This window comes from Tursiops truncatus, chromosome 19 (genome assembly GCF_011762595.2).
Source record: "Tursiops truncatus isolate mTurTru1 chromosome 19, mTurTru1.mat.Y, whole genome shotgun sequence".
In the NCBI taxonomy this organism is placed as follows: domain Eukaryota; kingdom Metazoa; phylum Chordata; class Mammalia; order Artiodactyla; family Delphinidae; genus Tursiops; species Tursiops truncatus.
Window position 1 is genome coordinate 12,866,359 of NC_047052.1, and position 18,496 is coordinate 12,884,854.

The 18,496-nt window shown below is 38.7% G+C and overlaps 1 protein-coding gene across 2 annotated transcripts in view; it reads left to right on the plus strand.

The window, feature by feature from the left end:
* Positions 1-214: 214 nt before the first annotated feature.
* Positions 215-18,496, plus strand: part of GLG1 (golgi glycoprotein 1) — a 143,838-nt gene continuing 125,556 nt past the window's right edge. For both annotated transcript variants that reach the window (XR_004523460.2, XM_033845718.2), the window contains exon 1: positions 215-666. Coding sequence is in view for 1 of the 2 variants with exons in the window: in XM_033845718.2 (XP_033701609.1) it covers positions 232-666 (435 nt within the window). In the remaining variant the exon portion in view is untranslated. The remainder of the gene's footprint in view (positions 667-18,496) is intronic.

The window sequence follows — 18,496 nt, forward strand, 5'->3', positions numbered from 1 at the left end:
CTTAAGGCGCACCAGGAACGCCCCCGGCAAAGAGCGCAGCTTTCCCGCCCGCCGAGGTCCGGGGCGTGGGCCATTCGGAGCTCGGCCACTCCCGGGCTTTGCTCCCAGCTGGCGGGTCTGCGCCGGCAGGAGAAGGGATCGGATGGACCCCGCCGGGCCCCGCCCGACTCCCCGCCCCCTCATTTAAATACGCTGCGCCGGCGGGTGCGTCGAGCTCGCCGCGGACTCAAGATGGCGGCGTGTGGACGTGTACGGAGGATGTTCCGCTTGTCGGCGGCGCTGCAGCTACTGCTGCTCGCGGCGGCCGGGGCCGACAAACTCCAGGGCCAGGGAGGCCACAGCCCAGGCCAGGGCCCGGGGGCCAACCTTCTGCCCCTCGGAGGGCAACCTGGAGGCGGCGCTCTAGGGGGTCAGCTCCAGCTGCCTCAGTCATCTCAGTTGCAGCAGCAGCAGCAGCAGCAGCAACAACCGCCTCAGCAGCCGCAGCCGCCTTTCCCGGCGGGTGGGTCTCCGGCCCGGCGGGGCGGATCAGGGCCTGGCGGGGCTGGCGGGGGCTGGAAGCTGGCGGAGGAAGAGTCCTGCAGGGAGGACGTGACCCGTGTGTGTCCCAAGCATACCTGGAGCAACAACCTGGCGGTGCTGGAGTGCTTGCAGGACGTGAGGGAGGTGAGGAGGCAGGACGGGGCCGGGAGGTCCAGGCCTGCTGCGGGCCCGAGGGTGTCGCCGGCCTTGGAAGCCGCTGACGACGGTCTGCTGCCTCTCTCTCTTCCTCTGAGCTGCGCTCGCTCCTTCCCTCTCTGCCCCTCGCTCCCCGGCGCATTCCAAGAAGGGGACCCCACCCCCACCTTTCATTACCTCTGGGTGCGGGGGTCTGGGACGCAGACCCCAGCTCCCGGCTGCAGTCGGCGAAGGCCCAGAGCGTGTTTATATTTGCTCCGGTCTTTTGTGTGATGCTGTAAGCGCGGTGGCTCCTCGGTGAAAACCTGTTTAGGATTTTGCCATCCGTTTCGACTTGGATAATTTGTAGCAACCCTTTTAAACATGAAAAATGGTTGGCGTACTTCAGCTGTTAAAGAATGCCCAGCTGTTTATTGGCAGTAGATAATGTTTGTTTAGGTAACTGGTTCTATTCTGATGTGTATTGTAGACAGCAACCGAATTTACTGTCTTTACCCTATTCTTTTGTAATTCAAAAATTCCTATTATTTACCAGCTGCTGAAAGTAATATATGCTTTTTTTTCCCCTTCTTTTTCTTCTTCATTTCTTTTGGTCAATTTGTAATGAATCTCAAGTGTAAGCTGTTACTTCAAGTGATTTAGAGTCCCAGAGCTTGAAAAGTTGGGGCAGTATTTGAAGATGGATTGTGGGGTCTTTGCCTTTCTGACGTCTGAATATGATTTTAACAGTACCTTTTAATGCAGTCTAGGTTTGATGTTGTTTGATGTGATTCAGTTAAGTAACAGAGAATTTCTTCTCTGGATTTAATGCTGCAGACTTAAGTGCATTTTTGACAGTTACCAAAGTTTGGGAGCAAATTTGGTAGGGATACTTTTTTTGTAAGGTTTAGGTGTATAGAATTAGGCCCAAAGGTTGACAGGTAGAATAAAGCCACCGCTGGATACAATTTTATTTGGGAAGTTGTTAAGAGAATTTTCTAAGGTGTTCATGGTCATAGGAAAACCACTGGCTTGTTGAAAAATGCTAGTCTTGGCAGGTTTTTTCCCCCTCATCCCCCTGTGATATTTGCTCTGGTATTCCACACAGAGTAATTCACAGGAGGAAAAGATATACATGCTCAGGAGACAGCGAGAAGGGAAATTTCTAGAGCCACCAGAAATGTGGGGCCTTAGATGACTTATCTACAATTTGAAAACTAGGAAGATAATCCCTTGTTATTCTTTATTCTGCAACTACTCCTCTAGTCGATAACAGCTATGATTCTTAATTCTGTCAGGCTTCCTGAAATTTTCTATTTGGCCTTCGAGGATATATAATAGATGCTGTTCTCTCAAACTAGGATCCTAATATTGAAGGCCAAACATTTGGTTAAGCAGTTTGTGGTAGAAACAGGATGTTATTAGCGAAAGTGGCAAAAAGTGACCCATTTAAGGAATACATGTCTCCTTACGTGCATTAGGGACATTTGGAAACAGTCACTCACAGGAGCAGTCTTCCTTTGTCATGCATGTAGAAGTGTGTAGCAGCATATATAATCTGTAAATAACTTAGCTTTGACCACTTTTGGAGTCTTTTTAATTTGGTAGGTACTATCTTTCTTGCATTAGTTAGTATAAAGATCCTGGCCTGAAAATGTAGTCCCTGCTCCACCTTTGACTGTAAGATTCTCAGCAAGGGTATTCTTTTGGTAACTACATTTTTCTTCCTTTATAGGGATTTAAACTCTTTGAAGGTAGTTACTAGGTCCTGTATTTCCTTTGTAACTTTTCAGAGTACCTAATTCAGTGCTGAGACTCAGTGAATAGTGTTGACTGATTGAAGGTGAGTAAGCTAATGGAGCCCGTTTTATGCTCTAGAGAAAGAAAAGGTGTCATGTAAATTGGAAGAGGCAGTTTGGGGGGGGGCAGGGGTTTCCAAATTTCCAATTTAATTAATTTTCCTCCAATTTTATATACATAAAAATTGAAAGAATAGTATCATGAACAGCTGTGTGTATTCTTTAGGAGGTGGAGCTATTTTTAAACTACTTCTTTTTTTCCTTTAAAGACAGCAAAATGAAATTTTATTCCACTCAGAGAATTAGTTAAATCTCAATTATGTGTTTGAAAGAGCATAACGATTAAAAAAGTAAACTAGCTAGGCACATTTGAAGTGAAAGTGTGGAATATGTTTTGTATGTGCTTTTTGGTAAGTAGGACAGTTTGATAGGAAAGTAGACATTTGTGCTTCTTTATCCCTTTGGATACATATTTGGGGAAGATTGTTCTCTGTGTTCTTGCTATTAGAATTATGAAAAGACAAAGCATGTGAGTATTTAAATGGTAGTATAGTAAACCACATTTTTATTTTGAAACAACGTGGGTAGGTTAAGTCTTAAGTTCAGATATTTTAAGGTTCTCTTTAGTGTTCAAAGTTATGTACTAATTCACTTAGAGAATCTATATGAAGGTATTTATACTTACCTTTAAATAATTTCAGTGGATACTTTCCGTTTGTCTAATGCATCATATGCCACCAAATTAAAATTTTATGTGTGAACTATATTGAAACTGTACATAGACTAAGATTAGTTCACAGCTTTTTCTCCTTTTGGCCACTATTTTAAGGTTATATGTTGTGGGGGATTCTTTTTTTAACTCTGTCAGCTGAGTCATACTTTTTAAAAGGTGAAGTATACCCAGCGAGTCCCCTGTTACATAGTGGGTATATTAGCAGTAATGATGGATAGTAGTCCTGGTTACGTGTGTGTGTATGTATATGTAGTTAGTAGTAGTTCTAGTCATAAGAATATATAACTAGAAGGTATAAGGGTAAAAAGGAAAAATACATCCTGGGCTGTTCTACCAGGTGGAGAAGTAATACCCAAAGTATTACTGTCTAGTATTTGATAAAGAGATAAGACATGCTTTATGTTGAGAGTAATTTTAAAATAGTTTATATATTTTTGGCTGAAATGACCAACAGTATCTTTTTCATTTTTTTAAAAAATAGATTTATTTATTTATTTTTGGCTGTGTTGGGTGTTCGTTGCTTCATGCGGGCTTTCTGTAGTTGCGGCCAGCGGGAGCTACTCTTCGTTGTGGTGCACGGACATCTCATTGTGGTGGCTTATGTTGTTGCAGAGCACGGGCTTTAGGTGTGTGGTCTTCAGTAGTTGTGGCGCACATGCTCAGTAGTTGTGGCGCACGGGCTTAGTTGCTCCGCGGCATGTGGGATCTTCCTGGACCAGGGCTCAAACCTGTGTCCCCTGCATTGGCAGGCAGATTCTTAACCACTGTGCCACCAGGGAAGTCTCGACCAATAGTATCTTGTGTTTAGAAGTTGCAGATGGAGATGTTGTTTCTTTAGAAGTTTATTAGTGATGTGCATAGTTTTTCTTAGGTTGTTTTTTTTTTGTTTGATTTAAAAAAAGAAACAAAAAACTTTCTAATATGGAAAATTTCAAACATAAACACAAATAGAATGGTATGATGACTCCCCACATACGCATCACACAGCTTCAGCTATCCTCACTTTTTTTTTTTAATCACACGGGTTAGGAGAATGTATATTTTAAAGCAAGTTCCAAACACTGTCATTTCTGTTATAAATACTTCAGTGTGAGTCTCTGATAAGGACTTAAAAAAAAAACCAGAATCTAATTGTTATTTTTTAGTATTTGAAAGCATTGTGAGTATTTTTTCTGAATTTCTTGGTACTTTGTCTTGATATATCAGTTTCAGGTTATAAATTTGTGACCACTATCTCTAAACTATGCACAGAGTGAATGCTTTGTAAATATTTATTTTAGATGGCCTATTTTACATATTGAACAGGAATTAATATTTCAACATTACAAACTTACTTTCAAACTCATAGGTGAACATTTTCTTATTCTATTCTTAGCCTTTCTCTTAACTGTACGTATCCTAAGATAGTATGCCATAATGTCCGTATTATCGCATTTATCCTGTGAGGTGAATAGTGTTATTATCTTAGTTGAGAAACAGGCTCAGATAGATGAAGTAATTTGTCCAGTGTTATATCCTAAGTTGTAGGGGTGGTATTCAGCAAGTTCTCTTTGACTTCAAAGATTGTATTCTTTCTAATCTGCCATGGATGGTTGCAGCTAGGGAAATTAGTATGTGGCTGTTGAGAACACCAGGGGTTCATAAGTGCACACAAAAGGAGAAGAGTCACCTGGAATTAGAATCTTCTTTTCTTCACTACCAAGAACAACTGGGTAGGAGCAGCATCTTTGCATTGGAGTATTGTCGATTTCTCAGGTGGACAGACTGGCATTATTAGACAAAGCTAATTTAATTACTAGTCTGAGTCCATTACAAGTAGAGTTTCTGCTTCATGAAAAGATTTTCAGATCCCATTTCACCTTAAGCAGAATTTGTACTGGTATAATGGAAGAATTTAGATATATTCCCCTACTATTTGTATTGAATCAATGGAACACCACAAAGAGTAAACTAGGACTAGAGCTGGCACTGCCATTAACTAATTCTATGACTGTGAGCAAGTCAGTTTACCACTCGAGTCTCAGTTTCCTCATGTGTTAAATGAGAGGCTTGGGAAATAGTACAATTTACAATTTCTAAGATTCCTATTATTTAACCTTTATCAGTTGTTTCCTGTGTATATTCCTGTATGTATGTATTTTATAGTTTCTAGGATTTATATATGTGACATCTCCTGGTTCCTTATTCATTCACGGGTGAAATAGTGAAATGGATAATGCAAACAGCAGTTAATCCAAACATCGTTTGGCTTTAGGATACATTATGATTGTTTTGTTTGAGCCAATATGGAATTTCCTCCTATGCTGACTCTCAGTGGTTGGAAGCAGTCTAACCACATAATCAAGGCATTATTTTATTTTTTATTTTTTATTTTTTGCGGTACGCGGGCCTCTCACTGCTGTGGCCTCTCCCGTTGCGGAGCACAGGCTCCAGACACGCAGGCTCAGCGGCCATGGCTCACGGGCCCAGCCGCCTCGCGGCATGTGGGATCTTCCCGGACCGGGGCACGAACCCGTGTCCCCTGCATCCGCAGGCGGACTCTCAACCACTGCGCCACCGGGGAAGCCCCTCAAGGCATTATTGATCCCCTATTATGCACTTATCATTGTGGAAGAACACTAGTACTTTAAGACACTACCATTGCTTACAGTTGGTTTGATAAATGGGATTGTGCTCAAGAAACAGTTATATAAGAGAGTGTTCATCACTTGGTGTCACACAGACAAGTAAATTCTTTAGGGCGATGAAAAGAGCACAAAATTAGGATTTAGACTTGGATGGAACTCCGCTCTGCTACTCTTGGCTTAAAAATCTTATCACTTTTTTTTTACCCTTAAGTAGGGACAGTTTAGCCCTGTTGTAAGTGAAGATACACATGAGTTCTTGAGTTTGATGTGCTAGTTGTATTTTTCTTTTTTATGTTAAACAAAATATGTTACCATTAAAGTAGGCAGTACTAACACATACCACCAGAAATCATCTTGCTTATCACCTATGGTACATGCTTTGGAACATTCTAAGAGTGGATTATCGCTTAAGATCCTTCCAGCTCTGGTACTTTGTGATTCTGTCATCTGTAGAAATACAAAACATTGCAAGGCAATCATAAGCACAAGTGAAAAGGGAAGATGCTTTGAGAAATTAAGGGGGCTGTACTGACTGTACTGAAGTAGAGAGTTTGCGAATTTTTTCAGAGTCCAGGTTATAAAGGGTCTTGCATACACCACTGTCTTATTCTCCAACTAAAGCCCAGAAATGGAATGTGTTTTTATCCCTGAGATAAAAATATTCCCCCAGATAAGTGAGTTACCTGTAAAATAGCACTGTCACTTATGGAAGGAACTTTTTAAGAAGCCTCTTGATAAGACTGCTTTACAGTATGTAGTTGCTGAATAATTTCATTGCTCTTTGGAAGAAAATAAAATACTCGATCAGTCCAAGAGATAAGATGATACGTTTCTCCTAATGTATTCAAAACAAATTTCATCAGCAACAATCCTCCCAAAAAACTTCTCCTGCTTATATGAGAAATGTATGTAGTATTTTAAAAAGAAGCAGTTAAAATGGCTTGTAGGATGTCATGCAAATTAATTTTTCTTCCTTCAGCAAACATTTATTGAATAAATACTGTGTACAAGACACTGTGCTTAGTGTTAAAGGTTACAAATATTGATTATAGCTAGCATTTATCGAGGGCTTTTTGTGTGCCCTGCCCTAAGGGACCAGATGTTCTCTAGGTGTTATATCTCATTTAATCCTATGAGAGATATATCATTAGTATTATTTTAATTATTACTATTTTTTAAATGAGGGAACTCCCTCAGGGCCAGTAAGTAGTGGAATTGATATTTGAAAGCAAGTCTGTCCAACTGTAAAATGGCTCTTTCCCCCTCCCCCTGTGCCTGTGGTAGTCACCAGCTATATATGTTGCTACTGAGCAGTTGAAATATGAGTAGTCTGAGTTGAGATGTGCTGTAAGTGTGAAATGCACACTTGATTTTAAAGACTTAGAACACACAGGAAGGTAAACTATCTCAATTTTTTGGGGGGGGTAGGGGTGCGCTGCACAGCTTGCAGGATCCTAGTTCCGCCACCAGCAATCGAAACCGGGACCTCAACAGTGAAAGCACAGCGTCCCAACCACTGTACTGCCAGGGAATTCCCGTCTCAGTTTTTATATTGATTACATGTTTGAATGATAATATTTTGGATATATTGGGTTAAAAACATTATTAAAGCCAGTTTTACTTTTTATTTTTTAATGTGACTATTAGAAGACATAAAATAATATATGTGGCTTCCATTATATTTCTGTTGGACAGCACTGATCTGGAAGAAGAAAAAGGTATCTTTATTAAAACTATAATACAAGTTATAAAGTAGTAAGTACCATAAGAGAAGGAGAAATTAAATGCTATGCGCATATGGTAGAGGAAATCGTTGGGAGAATCAGAAAAAAACTCTTCACTGCTTTTCAGTCTTAAATTGATGTTCATATCATGAAATTCTTAATTTAGCCACCTTAAAATGCCTGGTTAATAGATGGATGTCATTTTCCTCATGCCGACTTTATGAGTTGTAAAGGGGTACAGTAGCTCCTTCAGATTAAGAGGAGCTGAACTCATAAAACTGGAAGCCAGCAAGTGACTCATCTTTATTTGATTGAGTTAGATATATTTAAAACTTAAGAAAGAATGTCAAGTGATGGCCCTCAGAACTGTGCCAGTACTAACCCTTGTATCTGCATTAAAATAGAGTATGGAGGGACAAGAGTGTGGACTGGAATCTGAAAACAACGAATTAAGAGAACCAGACATGTATTTTCATTCAGTTTAAATAATTTTACTGAAATTAGAATATTATGTTAGATCGACTGCGTGGTGTTTACAGTACCTATCAATTCTCCTATTGAAGCCTTGAATAACATTATAACTCTATACAGGGGAGTCATAGTGAAAACGGGTACTTGGTTGAATTCCTCGATCTGCATCCTTGTAAAACAGAACAAAGAACAAACTCTTAAAACATTTTTGTGTTCCTTTAAAAAAAAAATAACAAATGTGATGTATAGTTAAAATCATAAGGAAGATAAACAGTGAAGTGAAATGATATGTGAGAGAAATTAACCAGGAGAATGTGTGTATGTTATAAGTCAATTCAAATGCAGAGTTACCAAAAAAAAAATGAAAGAAAAAAATCATGTTTAAAGAAAATGCTCTGATGTCTAGGAAGGTTTCATTTGTAATTTAAGTTAACATAGAAAGACAGACTGCAAGTCACTTAACAGAATTCCCAAAGTTCCTATGCTGGCCAAATCAGCTCCGTAATGTGATAAACACCATAAAGTGAACAAAAACTTCAAGGAGGGAGAAGGGAATGTAATGGAGAGTTTTAATCATGCACAAAGTCTGCCATTTGTTAATTAATGCCATCTACTGCGCATACTTGTTGCACATGAAATAATCAGCAGAGATAAGGTCCTGTAGTCATGTGGAGCTCATCATAGGAGGAGCAGTGTGGTGAGTGGTAAAGAGTGGGCTCTGGAACTGCAGTCCTGGATTCAAATCCTAGCTCACTTACCACTTACTGTGACCTTGGACAGATTTATCTCTTCAGCCTTCACTTTTCTTATGTGTAAAGTTGAGGTATGAAACCACTCCCACAGGGTTATGAAGAGGATGAAAAAAATTTAAATATATAGAGCATCCATCAAATTGCAGTTGCCCATCAGTGGTCTTTCTGCCCTTTGTTATTGCAGATGATGTCCTTCAAGATATGGCTTTATGTTCACTGTCTTAAGAGAAATCTGAAGTAAATTGTAATGTGCCACACCTTTTATTATAATCCTTCCAAGGCTTCTTCAAGAAAGCTGTAGTTGAACTTGAAGAGTAGTAAGGTCAAAAACTTTTTATAGGACTTCCCTGGTGGCGCAGTGGTTAAGAATCCGCCTGCCAGTGCAGGGGACACGGGTTCGAGCCCTGGTCCGGAAAGGTCCCACATGTTGCGGAGCAACTAAGCCCACGCACCACAACTACTGAGCCTGCGCTCTAGAGCCTGCGAGCCACAACTGCTGAGCCCGAGTGCCACAACTAGTGAAGTCCGCGTGCCTAGAGCCCGTGCTCTGCAACAAGAGAAACCACCCAATGAGAAGCCCGGGAACTGCAACGAAGAGTAGCCCCCGCTCACCGCAACTAGAGAAAAGCCCGAGCGCAGCAACAAAGACCCAAGGCAGCCAAAAATAAAAATAAATAAATAAATAAAAATTTATTAAAAAACAAATAATGCAGGTAGTATTTTAAAAAAAACTTTTTATAGAGTCTTTACCAGGTATTTAAAATGTGTACACTTTGAGGTTGTGGAGTGCAAAGGACTGAATTCTCTGGGTAAAGGAATTCAGTTCTACCAAATGTTCTTTCATTCTCTTGGCCTAAATGATGCCTAAATTTGGAATAAACTGCCTATCAGACAAAGGAAATCTCTGTTCTTTGATATAAGAGGGAAAAAATTAGTTCTTCTATTTCTGAAGACTGTGTTGCTTAAAACATCCTCCCTCTGTAGAATGGAATGACTAAGTAACTTTTATCAGCTGAGAAACAGAAGGCATTGATTGTTATCTTTTTGCCCTTTGTAAAACCAGATAAATATAAAAATCACTTAAACTTTCCTGAAAGCTGGCAACTTTTCAGAGGGAAAGTAATATGTAAGGACTTCTATGTTGCTAAGGTGGGAACGTTTTCTGGCCTATGAAACAGTCTATATTGAGGTATAAATACATAAATTAATCATACATTAAGGACAGCACAAAATATTCTCAGTATTTAAGCCTTCTTTCTGAGGTAATTAGGTAGTAGAGTTAGTTTTGAATAGTTTTGAAATAGGCAAAATTCCACAATCTCGGGACTTCCCTGGGGTCCAGTGGTTAAGACTTCGCACTTCCAATGCAGGGGGCATGGGTTCAATCCCTGGTCGAACTAAGATCCCACATGCCACATGGTGTAGCAAAAAAAAATCCACAATCTCTTATTCAAACTCTGATTTGCTAGGTTAGTACCTGACTGACGTGTGTATAGATAAAAGCTTTTAGTGTGTAGAGTTGTTGGTTTTCTTTTAAATCATTGTAAGAAGTTTCAAGAATTTATACGATTGTATATTGATTTTCAACTTGAAAGTATCATCTGAAACAGGAGAAATTAGAGCAGTGAAAGCGGAAGTCAGATGAGATTGGTATGGTTCCCTTCCTCTTTTGGAAACAAATTCACATTCTTTAGTCCATGGTCTCACGCTGCTTCTCCATTCTCCAGCTCTGCTTCCCACTAGCTCCCTACATGATATCCTACTGATCGCTACCTTTCCCCCAAGTCGTTTAATGGTATTGGCTTCCAGAGAGTGCCAGTTACAGCTGTTGAGTTTTTATAAATATTTTGTTGGCAGAGATTTTATATTCAGTGATTTGAGAAGTTTCTGCCCCAGACTGTTGCTCATTACCTTTCCCTTTGCACAGTCCACTGCCCCTACCCTCTACCAGTTCTCCTTTAAGCATTGTTTTCTGGCTTGTTTTTACTAGCAGACGGAACCATAAGAATTACTAATATTTGATCATATTTGATTTATAAAAAGCAGTTTCACATGGTTCAGTCTGTTGTTCATCTTGCTCAGATTTTGAGTAAGCAGTATATGCTTCTGTAGCAATATCATTGTTTCCTTTTGTATCATCTTAAACTCTAGAGACAGGAGAAATTTAGTCATTGTAGTGTAGGGCTTTCACCTTGGGAGTCTTCCTGAAATTTTTTCCCCAGCTTCTCATTTGGCTTATCTGCCCCTAGGACCAAAAGAAGAGAACCATTGTAGATTGTTTTATATTTTTACTCATTCATTTGTGAAATATTTACTGAGCGCTCACTGTAGGGGTTAATTAATAAGCAAGATGATTATTTGGCATTAAAAAAAGGTGACATGAGAGTTTTGTTTCTTAAAAAATAATGTATTCTGAAAAATTTTTCTTACCTCTCTTACAATAGGGGAAATGTGGAACCAGGTATAAATGTCAGGGAAGAACTCACCAAATATACTTGCTTTTTAAAACTTGAGTATTGACCTAACAACCTTCTCCCTAAATATTTAGTTACTCTGAGTTAAGTTGCTAGTTAACATTTAGTTTATGGAACCCTTTAAATCTCGTTTGCAGTTCTTGATAATGGTATGTGGTAGATAGGACAGATATCAGCCGTATTTTACAGACAGAAAAACCACAAGAATCAGATGGATTGTGATTTGGCCAAGTCTTGTAAGTATTAAGAAACAGAGCTTAGACGCCAACTCAAGCCTTTTTAAATTTAGAGCCTCTGTTTTTCCGTGCTACCACATTGCTTCTCTGATAATTTTCACATTTACATAAATGATATATTTTCATATTTTTGAATGTATTTTTATAGCCCATTTTTATTTAAATCTGCCAACAAATATTTGAACACATACTGTGTGCCCCTATTTCTTAAAATAATTTTTCTGTTCTCCTCTCCTGGGCGCTAATCTTACACAGGTTAAATTGCTTGCTATCGTCTCACAGTCATGAGGCTCTTTTCTTCACCCTCCTCTCCCCACCAACAGTGGGGTTGGGTTTTTTTTTTTCCCCTCTGTTTCATTTTGGATTATTACTATTGTTGTATTTTTAGGTTCATAGGTCTTTTCTTCTGTGGTTTCCAGTCTGCTGTTAGTGCCATCTGTCCAGTATATCTTTTGTTTTAGATACTCTATTTTTCATCTGTAGAAGTTTGATTTGGATCTTACATATATATTCCATTTCTCTCTTCGTTATGTTCATATTTTCCTTTACAACCTTGAATGCATTTGTAATAGCTGTTTTAAAAAGGTCCTCATCTGCTAATTCCATCATCTGTCATTTCTTGGTCTTTTTCCACTGATTAATTTTTCTTCTGGTGGTCACATTCCTACTTCTTTGCACGTGTGGTGATTTTTTTTATTGGGTGTTGGTCATTGTGCATTTTACGTCTTTGCTGAATTTGGTCGAATTCCCTTAAAGAGTGTTAGATTTTGTCTGGCACACAGGTTACATGGAGATCAGTTTGATCCTTTTGAGGCTTGCTTTTAAACTTTGTTAGGGCAAGTCCAGAGCAGCCTTTAGTCTATGTCTACTTTAATTCTACTGCTGAGATGTGACTCTTCTGGGACTCTACCCAATGTCCCAAGTTATGTGAGGTCTCTCCTTTCTGGTTGGTGGGAATGAACTACTCCCTGCCTTGTGAGCTTCAAGAATTATTTGACGTATTTGCTTTTCAGTGTTTCGTTTCGCACTGCATACACATAGGATAGGACTTGACTCAGGGCGATTCCTCTGAAGATCTCCTGTGTTCTTTGTACAGCTCTCCTTTCCATTACTCTCTCTGTCTTGCAAATTCTGGCCGCCTTGGATCCCCTGAACTTTGATTTCTCTCCTCTACTCAGCAAGTACACTAGAGTCTGTTTGGGTTCCTCCTCCCTGTGCTGCAGCCTAGAAACCACCTCCTGGCAGTAAGATGGGGTGATCGTCAGGCTCACATTGTTTCACTTCTCTCAGGGATCATAGGCTTATGCTGCCTGTTGTCCAGTTACTGAAAATTATTTCATATATTTTGTCTAGTTGTTAATTACTACGGGGGCAATTTCTGTGGTAATTAATAACTTTGTGAGCAGAAGTAGAAATCACTATCCCTTGAAGTTTAACTTCTGACCTATCAAATGGAAATGAATAGAAGAATTTGTTAGAAAAGGAGATTAAGCATTATTTATTAAAATTGCAAATGTATATATCTGTCTTTTGAGGTAACAATCCTACTTCTGAAAATTTATACATAACAGTATGATCAGTGTGTAGGAGGTATTTAATTGAAGTTTTTTTTTTTTTGGTAATAGCAAACAATTGGAAGCAACCTAACACCCTTCAATAAGGAAGTGATTAAATAAATTTATTGTACATCAATGCAATGAACTATTGTATTACTGTGGAAAAGAAACTCTTTATGTCAGGTATGGAAAGAGCTCCAAGATCTGTGACTAAATTAAGAAAGTAAAGTTACCACTTTGTATAGTATACTACCTTTTTTACAATCAAAGGGGAAAAATAATAATATTTATTAATATTTGCTTGTATTTGCATTAGAATGCTCCAGAAGGGTACAGAAGAAATTAAGGCTAATGGAGGATAAAAATGGGTGGGAAACTTTCCACTCTATTCTTAATATTTTTGATTTTTTTTCTTTTTGGCTGCACCATGCGGCTTGTGGGATCGTAGTTCCCCAACCAGGGATTGAACCCAGGCCCACGGCAGTGGAAGTGCCGAGTCCTAACCACTGATGACCAGGGAATTCCCTATATTTTTGATTTTTTAAAAAAATATTTGAGGTGTATGTATGTGTTACCCGTTTAACTTTTTTTTTTTAATTAAGATAAAGAGCTTTTTTCCCCCATTGCTCATGTTGACTAAACTATCTTAGTATGAGAGTTCCACAGGTATAATTTCATTTTGTGCCAAGGTCGGCTTGTTTGTAACTGGGTTGAGCCAAGCCTTTCACGAACTTAGAAGATAAAAGATTTCCTTAATGTATTATTTAGGGCAAAACTAACTGCCATACCAAACCCAAAACTACCAGTGGCTTAGCGCAAGAGAAGTTGTGGAAGACTGCCAGCCATCTGGTGATGGGAAACCCTGGTTCCTCCCAGCTTGTGGTCCTATTTCCTAGGACTTTAGAGTCTTCTGCTTTCAGGCAGACAAGAGAATTAGAAACCCTGCCTGCTGCTTTTTCTTTTTTTTTTTTTAAGTCCTTATTACCCTTCCTTCCATATAATTCACATACCATAAAATTCAACCACAAGTACTTTTTTTTTTATTTTTGGCTGCGTTGGGTGTTCGATGGTGCATGTGAGCTTTCTCTAGTTGTGGCGAGCGGGGGCTACTCTTCACTGCGGTGCTCGGGCTTTTCATTTCTCATTGCGGTGGCTTCTCTTGTAGTGGAGCACGGGCTCTAGGCACGTGGGTTTCAGTAGTTGTGGCTCATGGGCTTAGCTGCTTCGCGGCATGTGGGATCTTCCTGGACCAGGGCTCGAACCCGTGTTCCCTGCATTGGCAGGCGGATTCTTAACCACTGCCACCAGCAGGGAAGTCCCCCAAGCACAAGTTCTTAAAAGCCCTGGCCTCAAGGTGACCAACTCTTTTGTTCACATTCCACAGTCGAGAACTCTTCACATGCAGCACCTAAATACACGGGACTGGGTAATGCGCTCCTAGTGACAGCTCCCCACTGTGAAAAGGGGAGCACAAAATGCTAGCAAGACAACTAGCAAGTTGTATCACAGTTATCTGGGCAAGTCAGATCAAGTTCATGTGCCAGCCTTTTATTTGTCATATCAAGCAGTTATGTTCCTTCACATTTTCTCTAGGAAGATGACAGTTGTTTACAAGCAATCAGATTTTTCTTTGCTCTAAATGTGTGGAAATACTTCCATGTGATCAGTTTTCAGTGTTATGATCTCTTTGATTTAAAGTATGGAAGCAGTTTCAGCCTTGTGTAGTGATCTCAGTTCCAGTTTTATACTTGCTAAGGGTCAAGACCTTGTGTCCTATGCCTGGCATTAAGCCCCAAGCCCTAGGTTAATGGAACAGTCCCCCTTCTTCCTTCCTCTGCTTCTGGTGCCATGGTTTTTAATCCTCCCTCCCTCCTTTTCCTGGCACCTAGGGGATTCCTCTTTCTCCTGAGTTCATCTATGCCTTTGAAAGAACTTCATGTTTATTGTTGAAGACTTTTCAAGTTCTGAACATATATATTGCTAGAACCTGAAGTTCTTGAGTTCTGTGGCAGCTCATTCTTTGGATAAGTGACTTTGTTCAAAAGAGATGAGGAAGTAGATTAACATTTATTGGGCAACTGCTATGTGCTTGTATACATAATCTTATTTAATCACCACTGTTACTCTAAGAGGTAGATTTAGTTTTACCCCTCATTTTATTATGGAAAATTTCAAAGGTACAGAACAGTTTTAAAAAATCATACATTGATCACCCATATACCCGACCACTAAAATTTTACCATTAACATTTTGCTCTACTTGCTTTATCACATAAATACGTTTTAAACATTTACTGTAAGCTATATGAAAAAATTGTATTCCAAGTCAGTTTTAGTTCATAGCTTTTCTTGTGCTTAATAAAAACAAAACACTCTCCTACTGCCAGAACTTTAAAAAAAAAAAGAAAGAAAAGAGAAATTGTATCTTAGTCAAAAACAACTGCATTTATTTTGTGTTAGTCTTTTTTTTCTCCTCCTCAAGGTGGTTGGGAAAACCAGTGTCTTTTTCTGAAGCAGGTCTGCTCATTCTGCTATGATGAGCCAAAATCCTTAGACTTTGCTTTTTTCCTCAGTTTCTGAAGATGTTTATTTTCACTGTCATCTTTTTCTAGATCTGGCCTTTCCATTATTATAAGTTTATGTAACCTAAAAGGAATTCCAGATGATTCAAGATATACCAAGCTTGGGAAATTGAGCCGTCTTCTGAATGGCTGACCCTGCAACATGGCATGGCATTTCAAACTGATACATGTTGGAACTTTTGCTGAGTTTAACGATGCCATGCAATGGTGATTTATAGATTATATTGAGATAATAATAGATTCATTTTTTAGATTAATTAGAATGTAGCAAGTAGAGTGTAGCAAAAGCGCAGAGTGTTTGTTCCTCTGAGCTAGTATCCTCCGTCATCCAAAATAGTTGTTTAATAATTTAGTTATAATAATAACCTGTATAGGATGTTGTCAACCTTTTGATGTGTATGTTTAGTGTGCTTTTTAAAAAATTCCATTACTTTTGTTCTCCACTGGATGATTTAGAGCTCAGTCTTTTGTGATGATAAATCACTTCCATTGGCATGCTGAAGTCTGGACATAGGTTTATTCTTGCTGTGCAGCAACTATATTTCCTGGATTCAGAAGATGGCTGTCAGCTGGAGCTTTCTAAGAGTCAATTTAATATGATTGGCTGTATGTTAAAATGTTGTTGGTATTTGTAATGACTGCTTTTTGCCAAGAGGACGTTTAAGTTTTGTTTTTTTTTTTTTTTTGGCTGTGTTGGGTCTGTTGCGCACGGGCTTTCTCTAGTTGGCGGTGAGCGGGAGCCACTCTTTGTTGCAGTGCATGGGCTTCTCATTGTGGTGGCTTCTCTTGTGGAGCACGGGCTCTAGGGTGCACGGGCTTCTATAGTTGTGACTTGCAGACCCTAGAGCGCAGGCTCAGTAGTTGTGGCGCCACGGGCCCAGTTGCTCCGTGGCATGTGGGATCCTCCCAGACCAGGGCTCGAACCCATGTCCCCTGTATTGGCAGGCAGACTCTTAACCACTGTGCCACCAAGGAAGCCCCATGCTTTTTCTTTTCTTTTCTTTTCTTTTCTTTTTTAAATATTTTAAGAATAGTTTAAAAATAATTAACAATTTGTCACTCCATAAGGCTAGACATACTAAATAAATTTGTTTTAAACTGTTATGATCACCTTAAGAAACAAAGTATCTTGAAATTGTTGTCACAAGGCATTAATTAGCATATGTAGGAATTATAAGATAAAGTGTGAAATTAAGGACAAGCAATACTTTCTTTAAAATTTTTATTGGAGTATACTTGATTTACAGAATGGGTTCATTTCAGGTGTACAGCAAAGTGAATCAGTTACATATATACATATATTCACCTTTTTTTTTTTTTTTTAAGATTCTTTTCCCATATGGGCCATTACAGAGTACTGAGTAGAGTTCCCTGTGCTATACTGCAGGTTCTTATTAGTTATGTTTTCTGTATAGTAATGTGTATATGTGAATCCCAATCTCCCAGTTTGTCCCTCCCTCCTGAAAATGTTTATTATTAAAGACCTAATGAGAGATCATTATAATGGGATTAGCAAACAGATCTGCTTATTTCTGTGACATAAATTGTTAAAGTAGGACTGATAACATTGTATCAGGGCATCTTAGAATTTCAGGAATTTCATACAATTTTGGAACACTTCTGTTAATATATTCCTATATAAATATAAGGTTAAAAGATTGTTTTTCTTTAATTTTAAAAAATTTATTAAAAAAATAAAACATAATGGTACAAAAAGGTTGAAAGTAAAAGAATTGGAAAAGATATACCGTGCAAATATAAACCAAAAGGAAATTATATAATAACATATAGTAGACTTGAAAGCAAAAGCGTTACTAGAAATAAACAAGGGCACTTCATATCAACAAGTCCAATTTACCAGGAAGTTTTAAATTTGTATGTACTTAACTTCAACTTATATAGAGCAACAGAGCTACAAGGAAAAAACAGAGAAATTCACTATCATAATAGGAGATTTAACATACTGCTGTCATTCACTGATAGAGGATACTGCTTTCAGAACCAGGAGACACCCACCCCAAAAAATTAGTAAGGATATAAAAAATTTAAATAACATGAGCAGCAAATTTGATTCAACAAGCAGATATATAGTCATTATACTCCAAAACTTTAAATTATAAATTATTTTCAAGCACACTTGGAACATTTTTAAAACTGACCATATTGTGCTATAAGGCAAATTTTAACAAATTTCAAAGTTTTAAAATTATACAAAGTGTGTTTCTTGACTTGTAGTTAAGCTACAAATCAGTAACAAAAACGTAACTAGAAGTTATGAAATACACTACTTCTAAGTAACCCCCCAAAAAACAAATCACAATTGGAGTTAGAAAATAATTTGAACTGAATGATAATAAAAATATTACATACCAAAACTTGGATGTGACTAAAGCTGTGCTTACAGGAATATGTATAAGGACAAGCAATTCTCAAAATTATCCTTTCAGTTAGAAATGAAGTCTTTAGAGAGACTTCCCTGGTGGTCCAGTGGGTAAGACTCTGCGCTCCCTGTGCAGGGGGCTTGGGTTCGACCCCTGGTTGGGAAACTAGATCCCGCATGCTGCAACTAAGACCCGGTGCAGCCAAAAATAAATAGATAAATATTAAAAAAAAAAGAAGGAAAGAAAGAAAGAAATGAAGTCTTTAGAGTGTTTAATTTTCATCTATCACCATCATTGTTACATAGTCCTTGTAATGAATTGAATTTGATTCTGGATCAATTGCAGCAGACATTTCTTCCATTTCCTCCTGAGAAAAAGGCTGACCTTCTTCAGTCATATAGTTAATTAGTTCTTCCTTAGAAAGAAACCCATGTTTAGCTGGATCTAATACCTCAAAAGCTTGAAGAAGGAGATCTTCCAGAATTGGTCTGTATCTTCTTTCCAG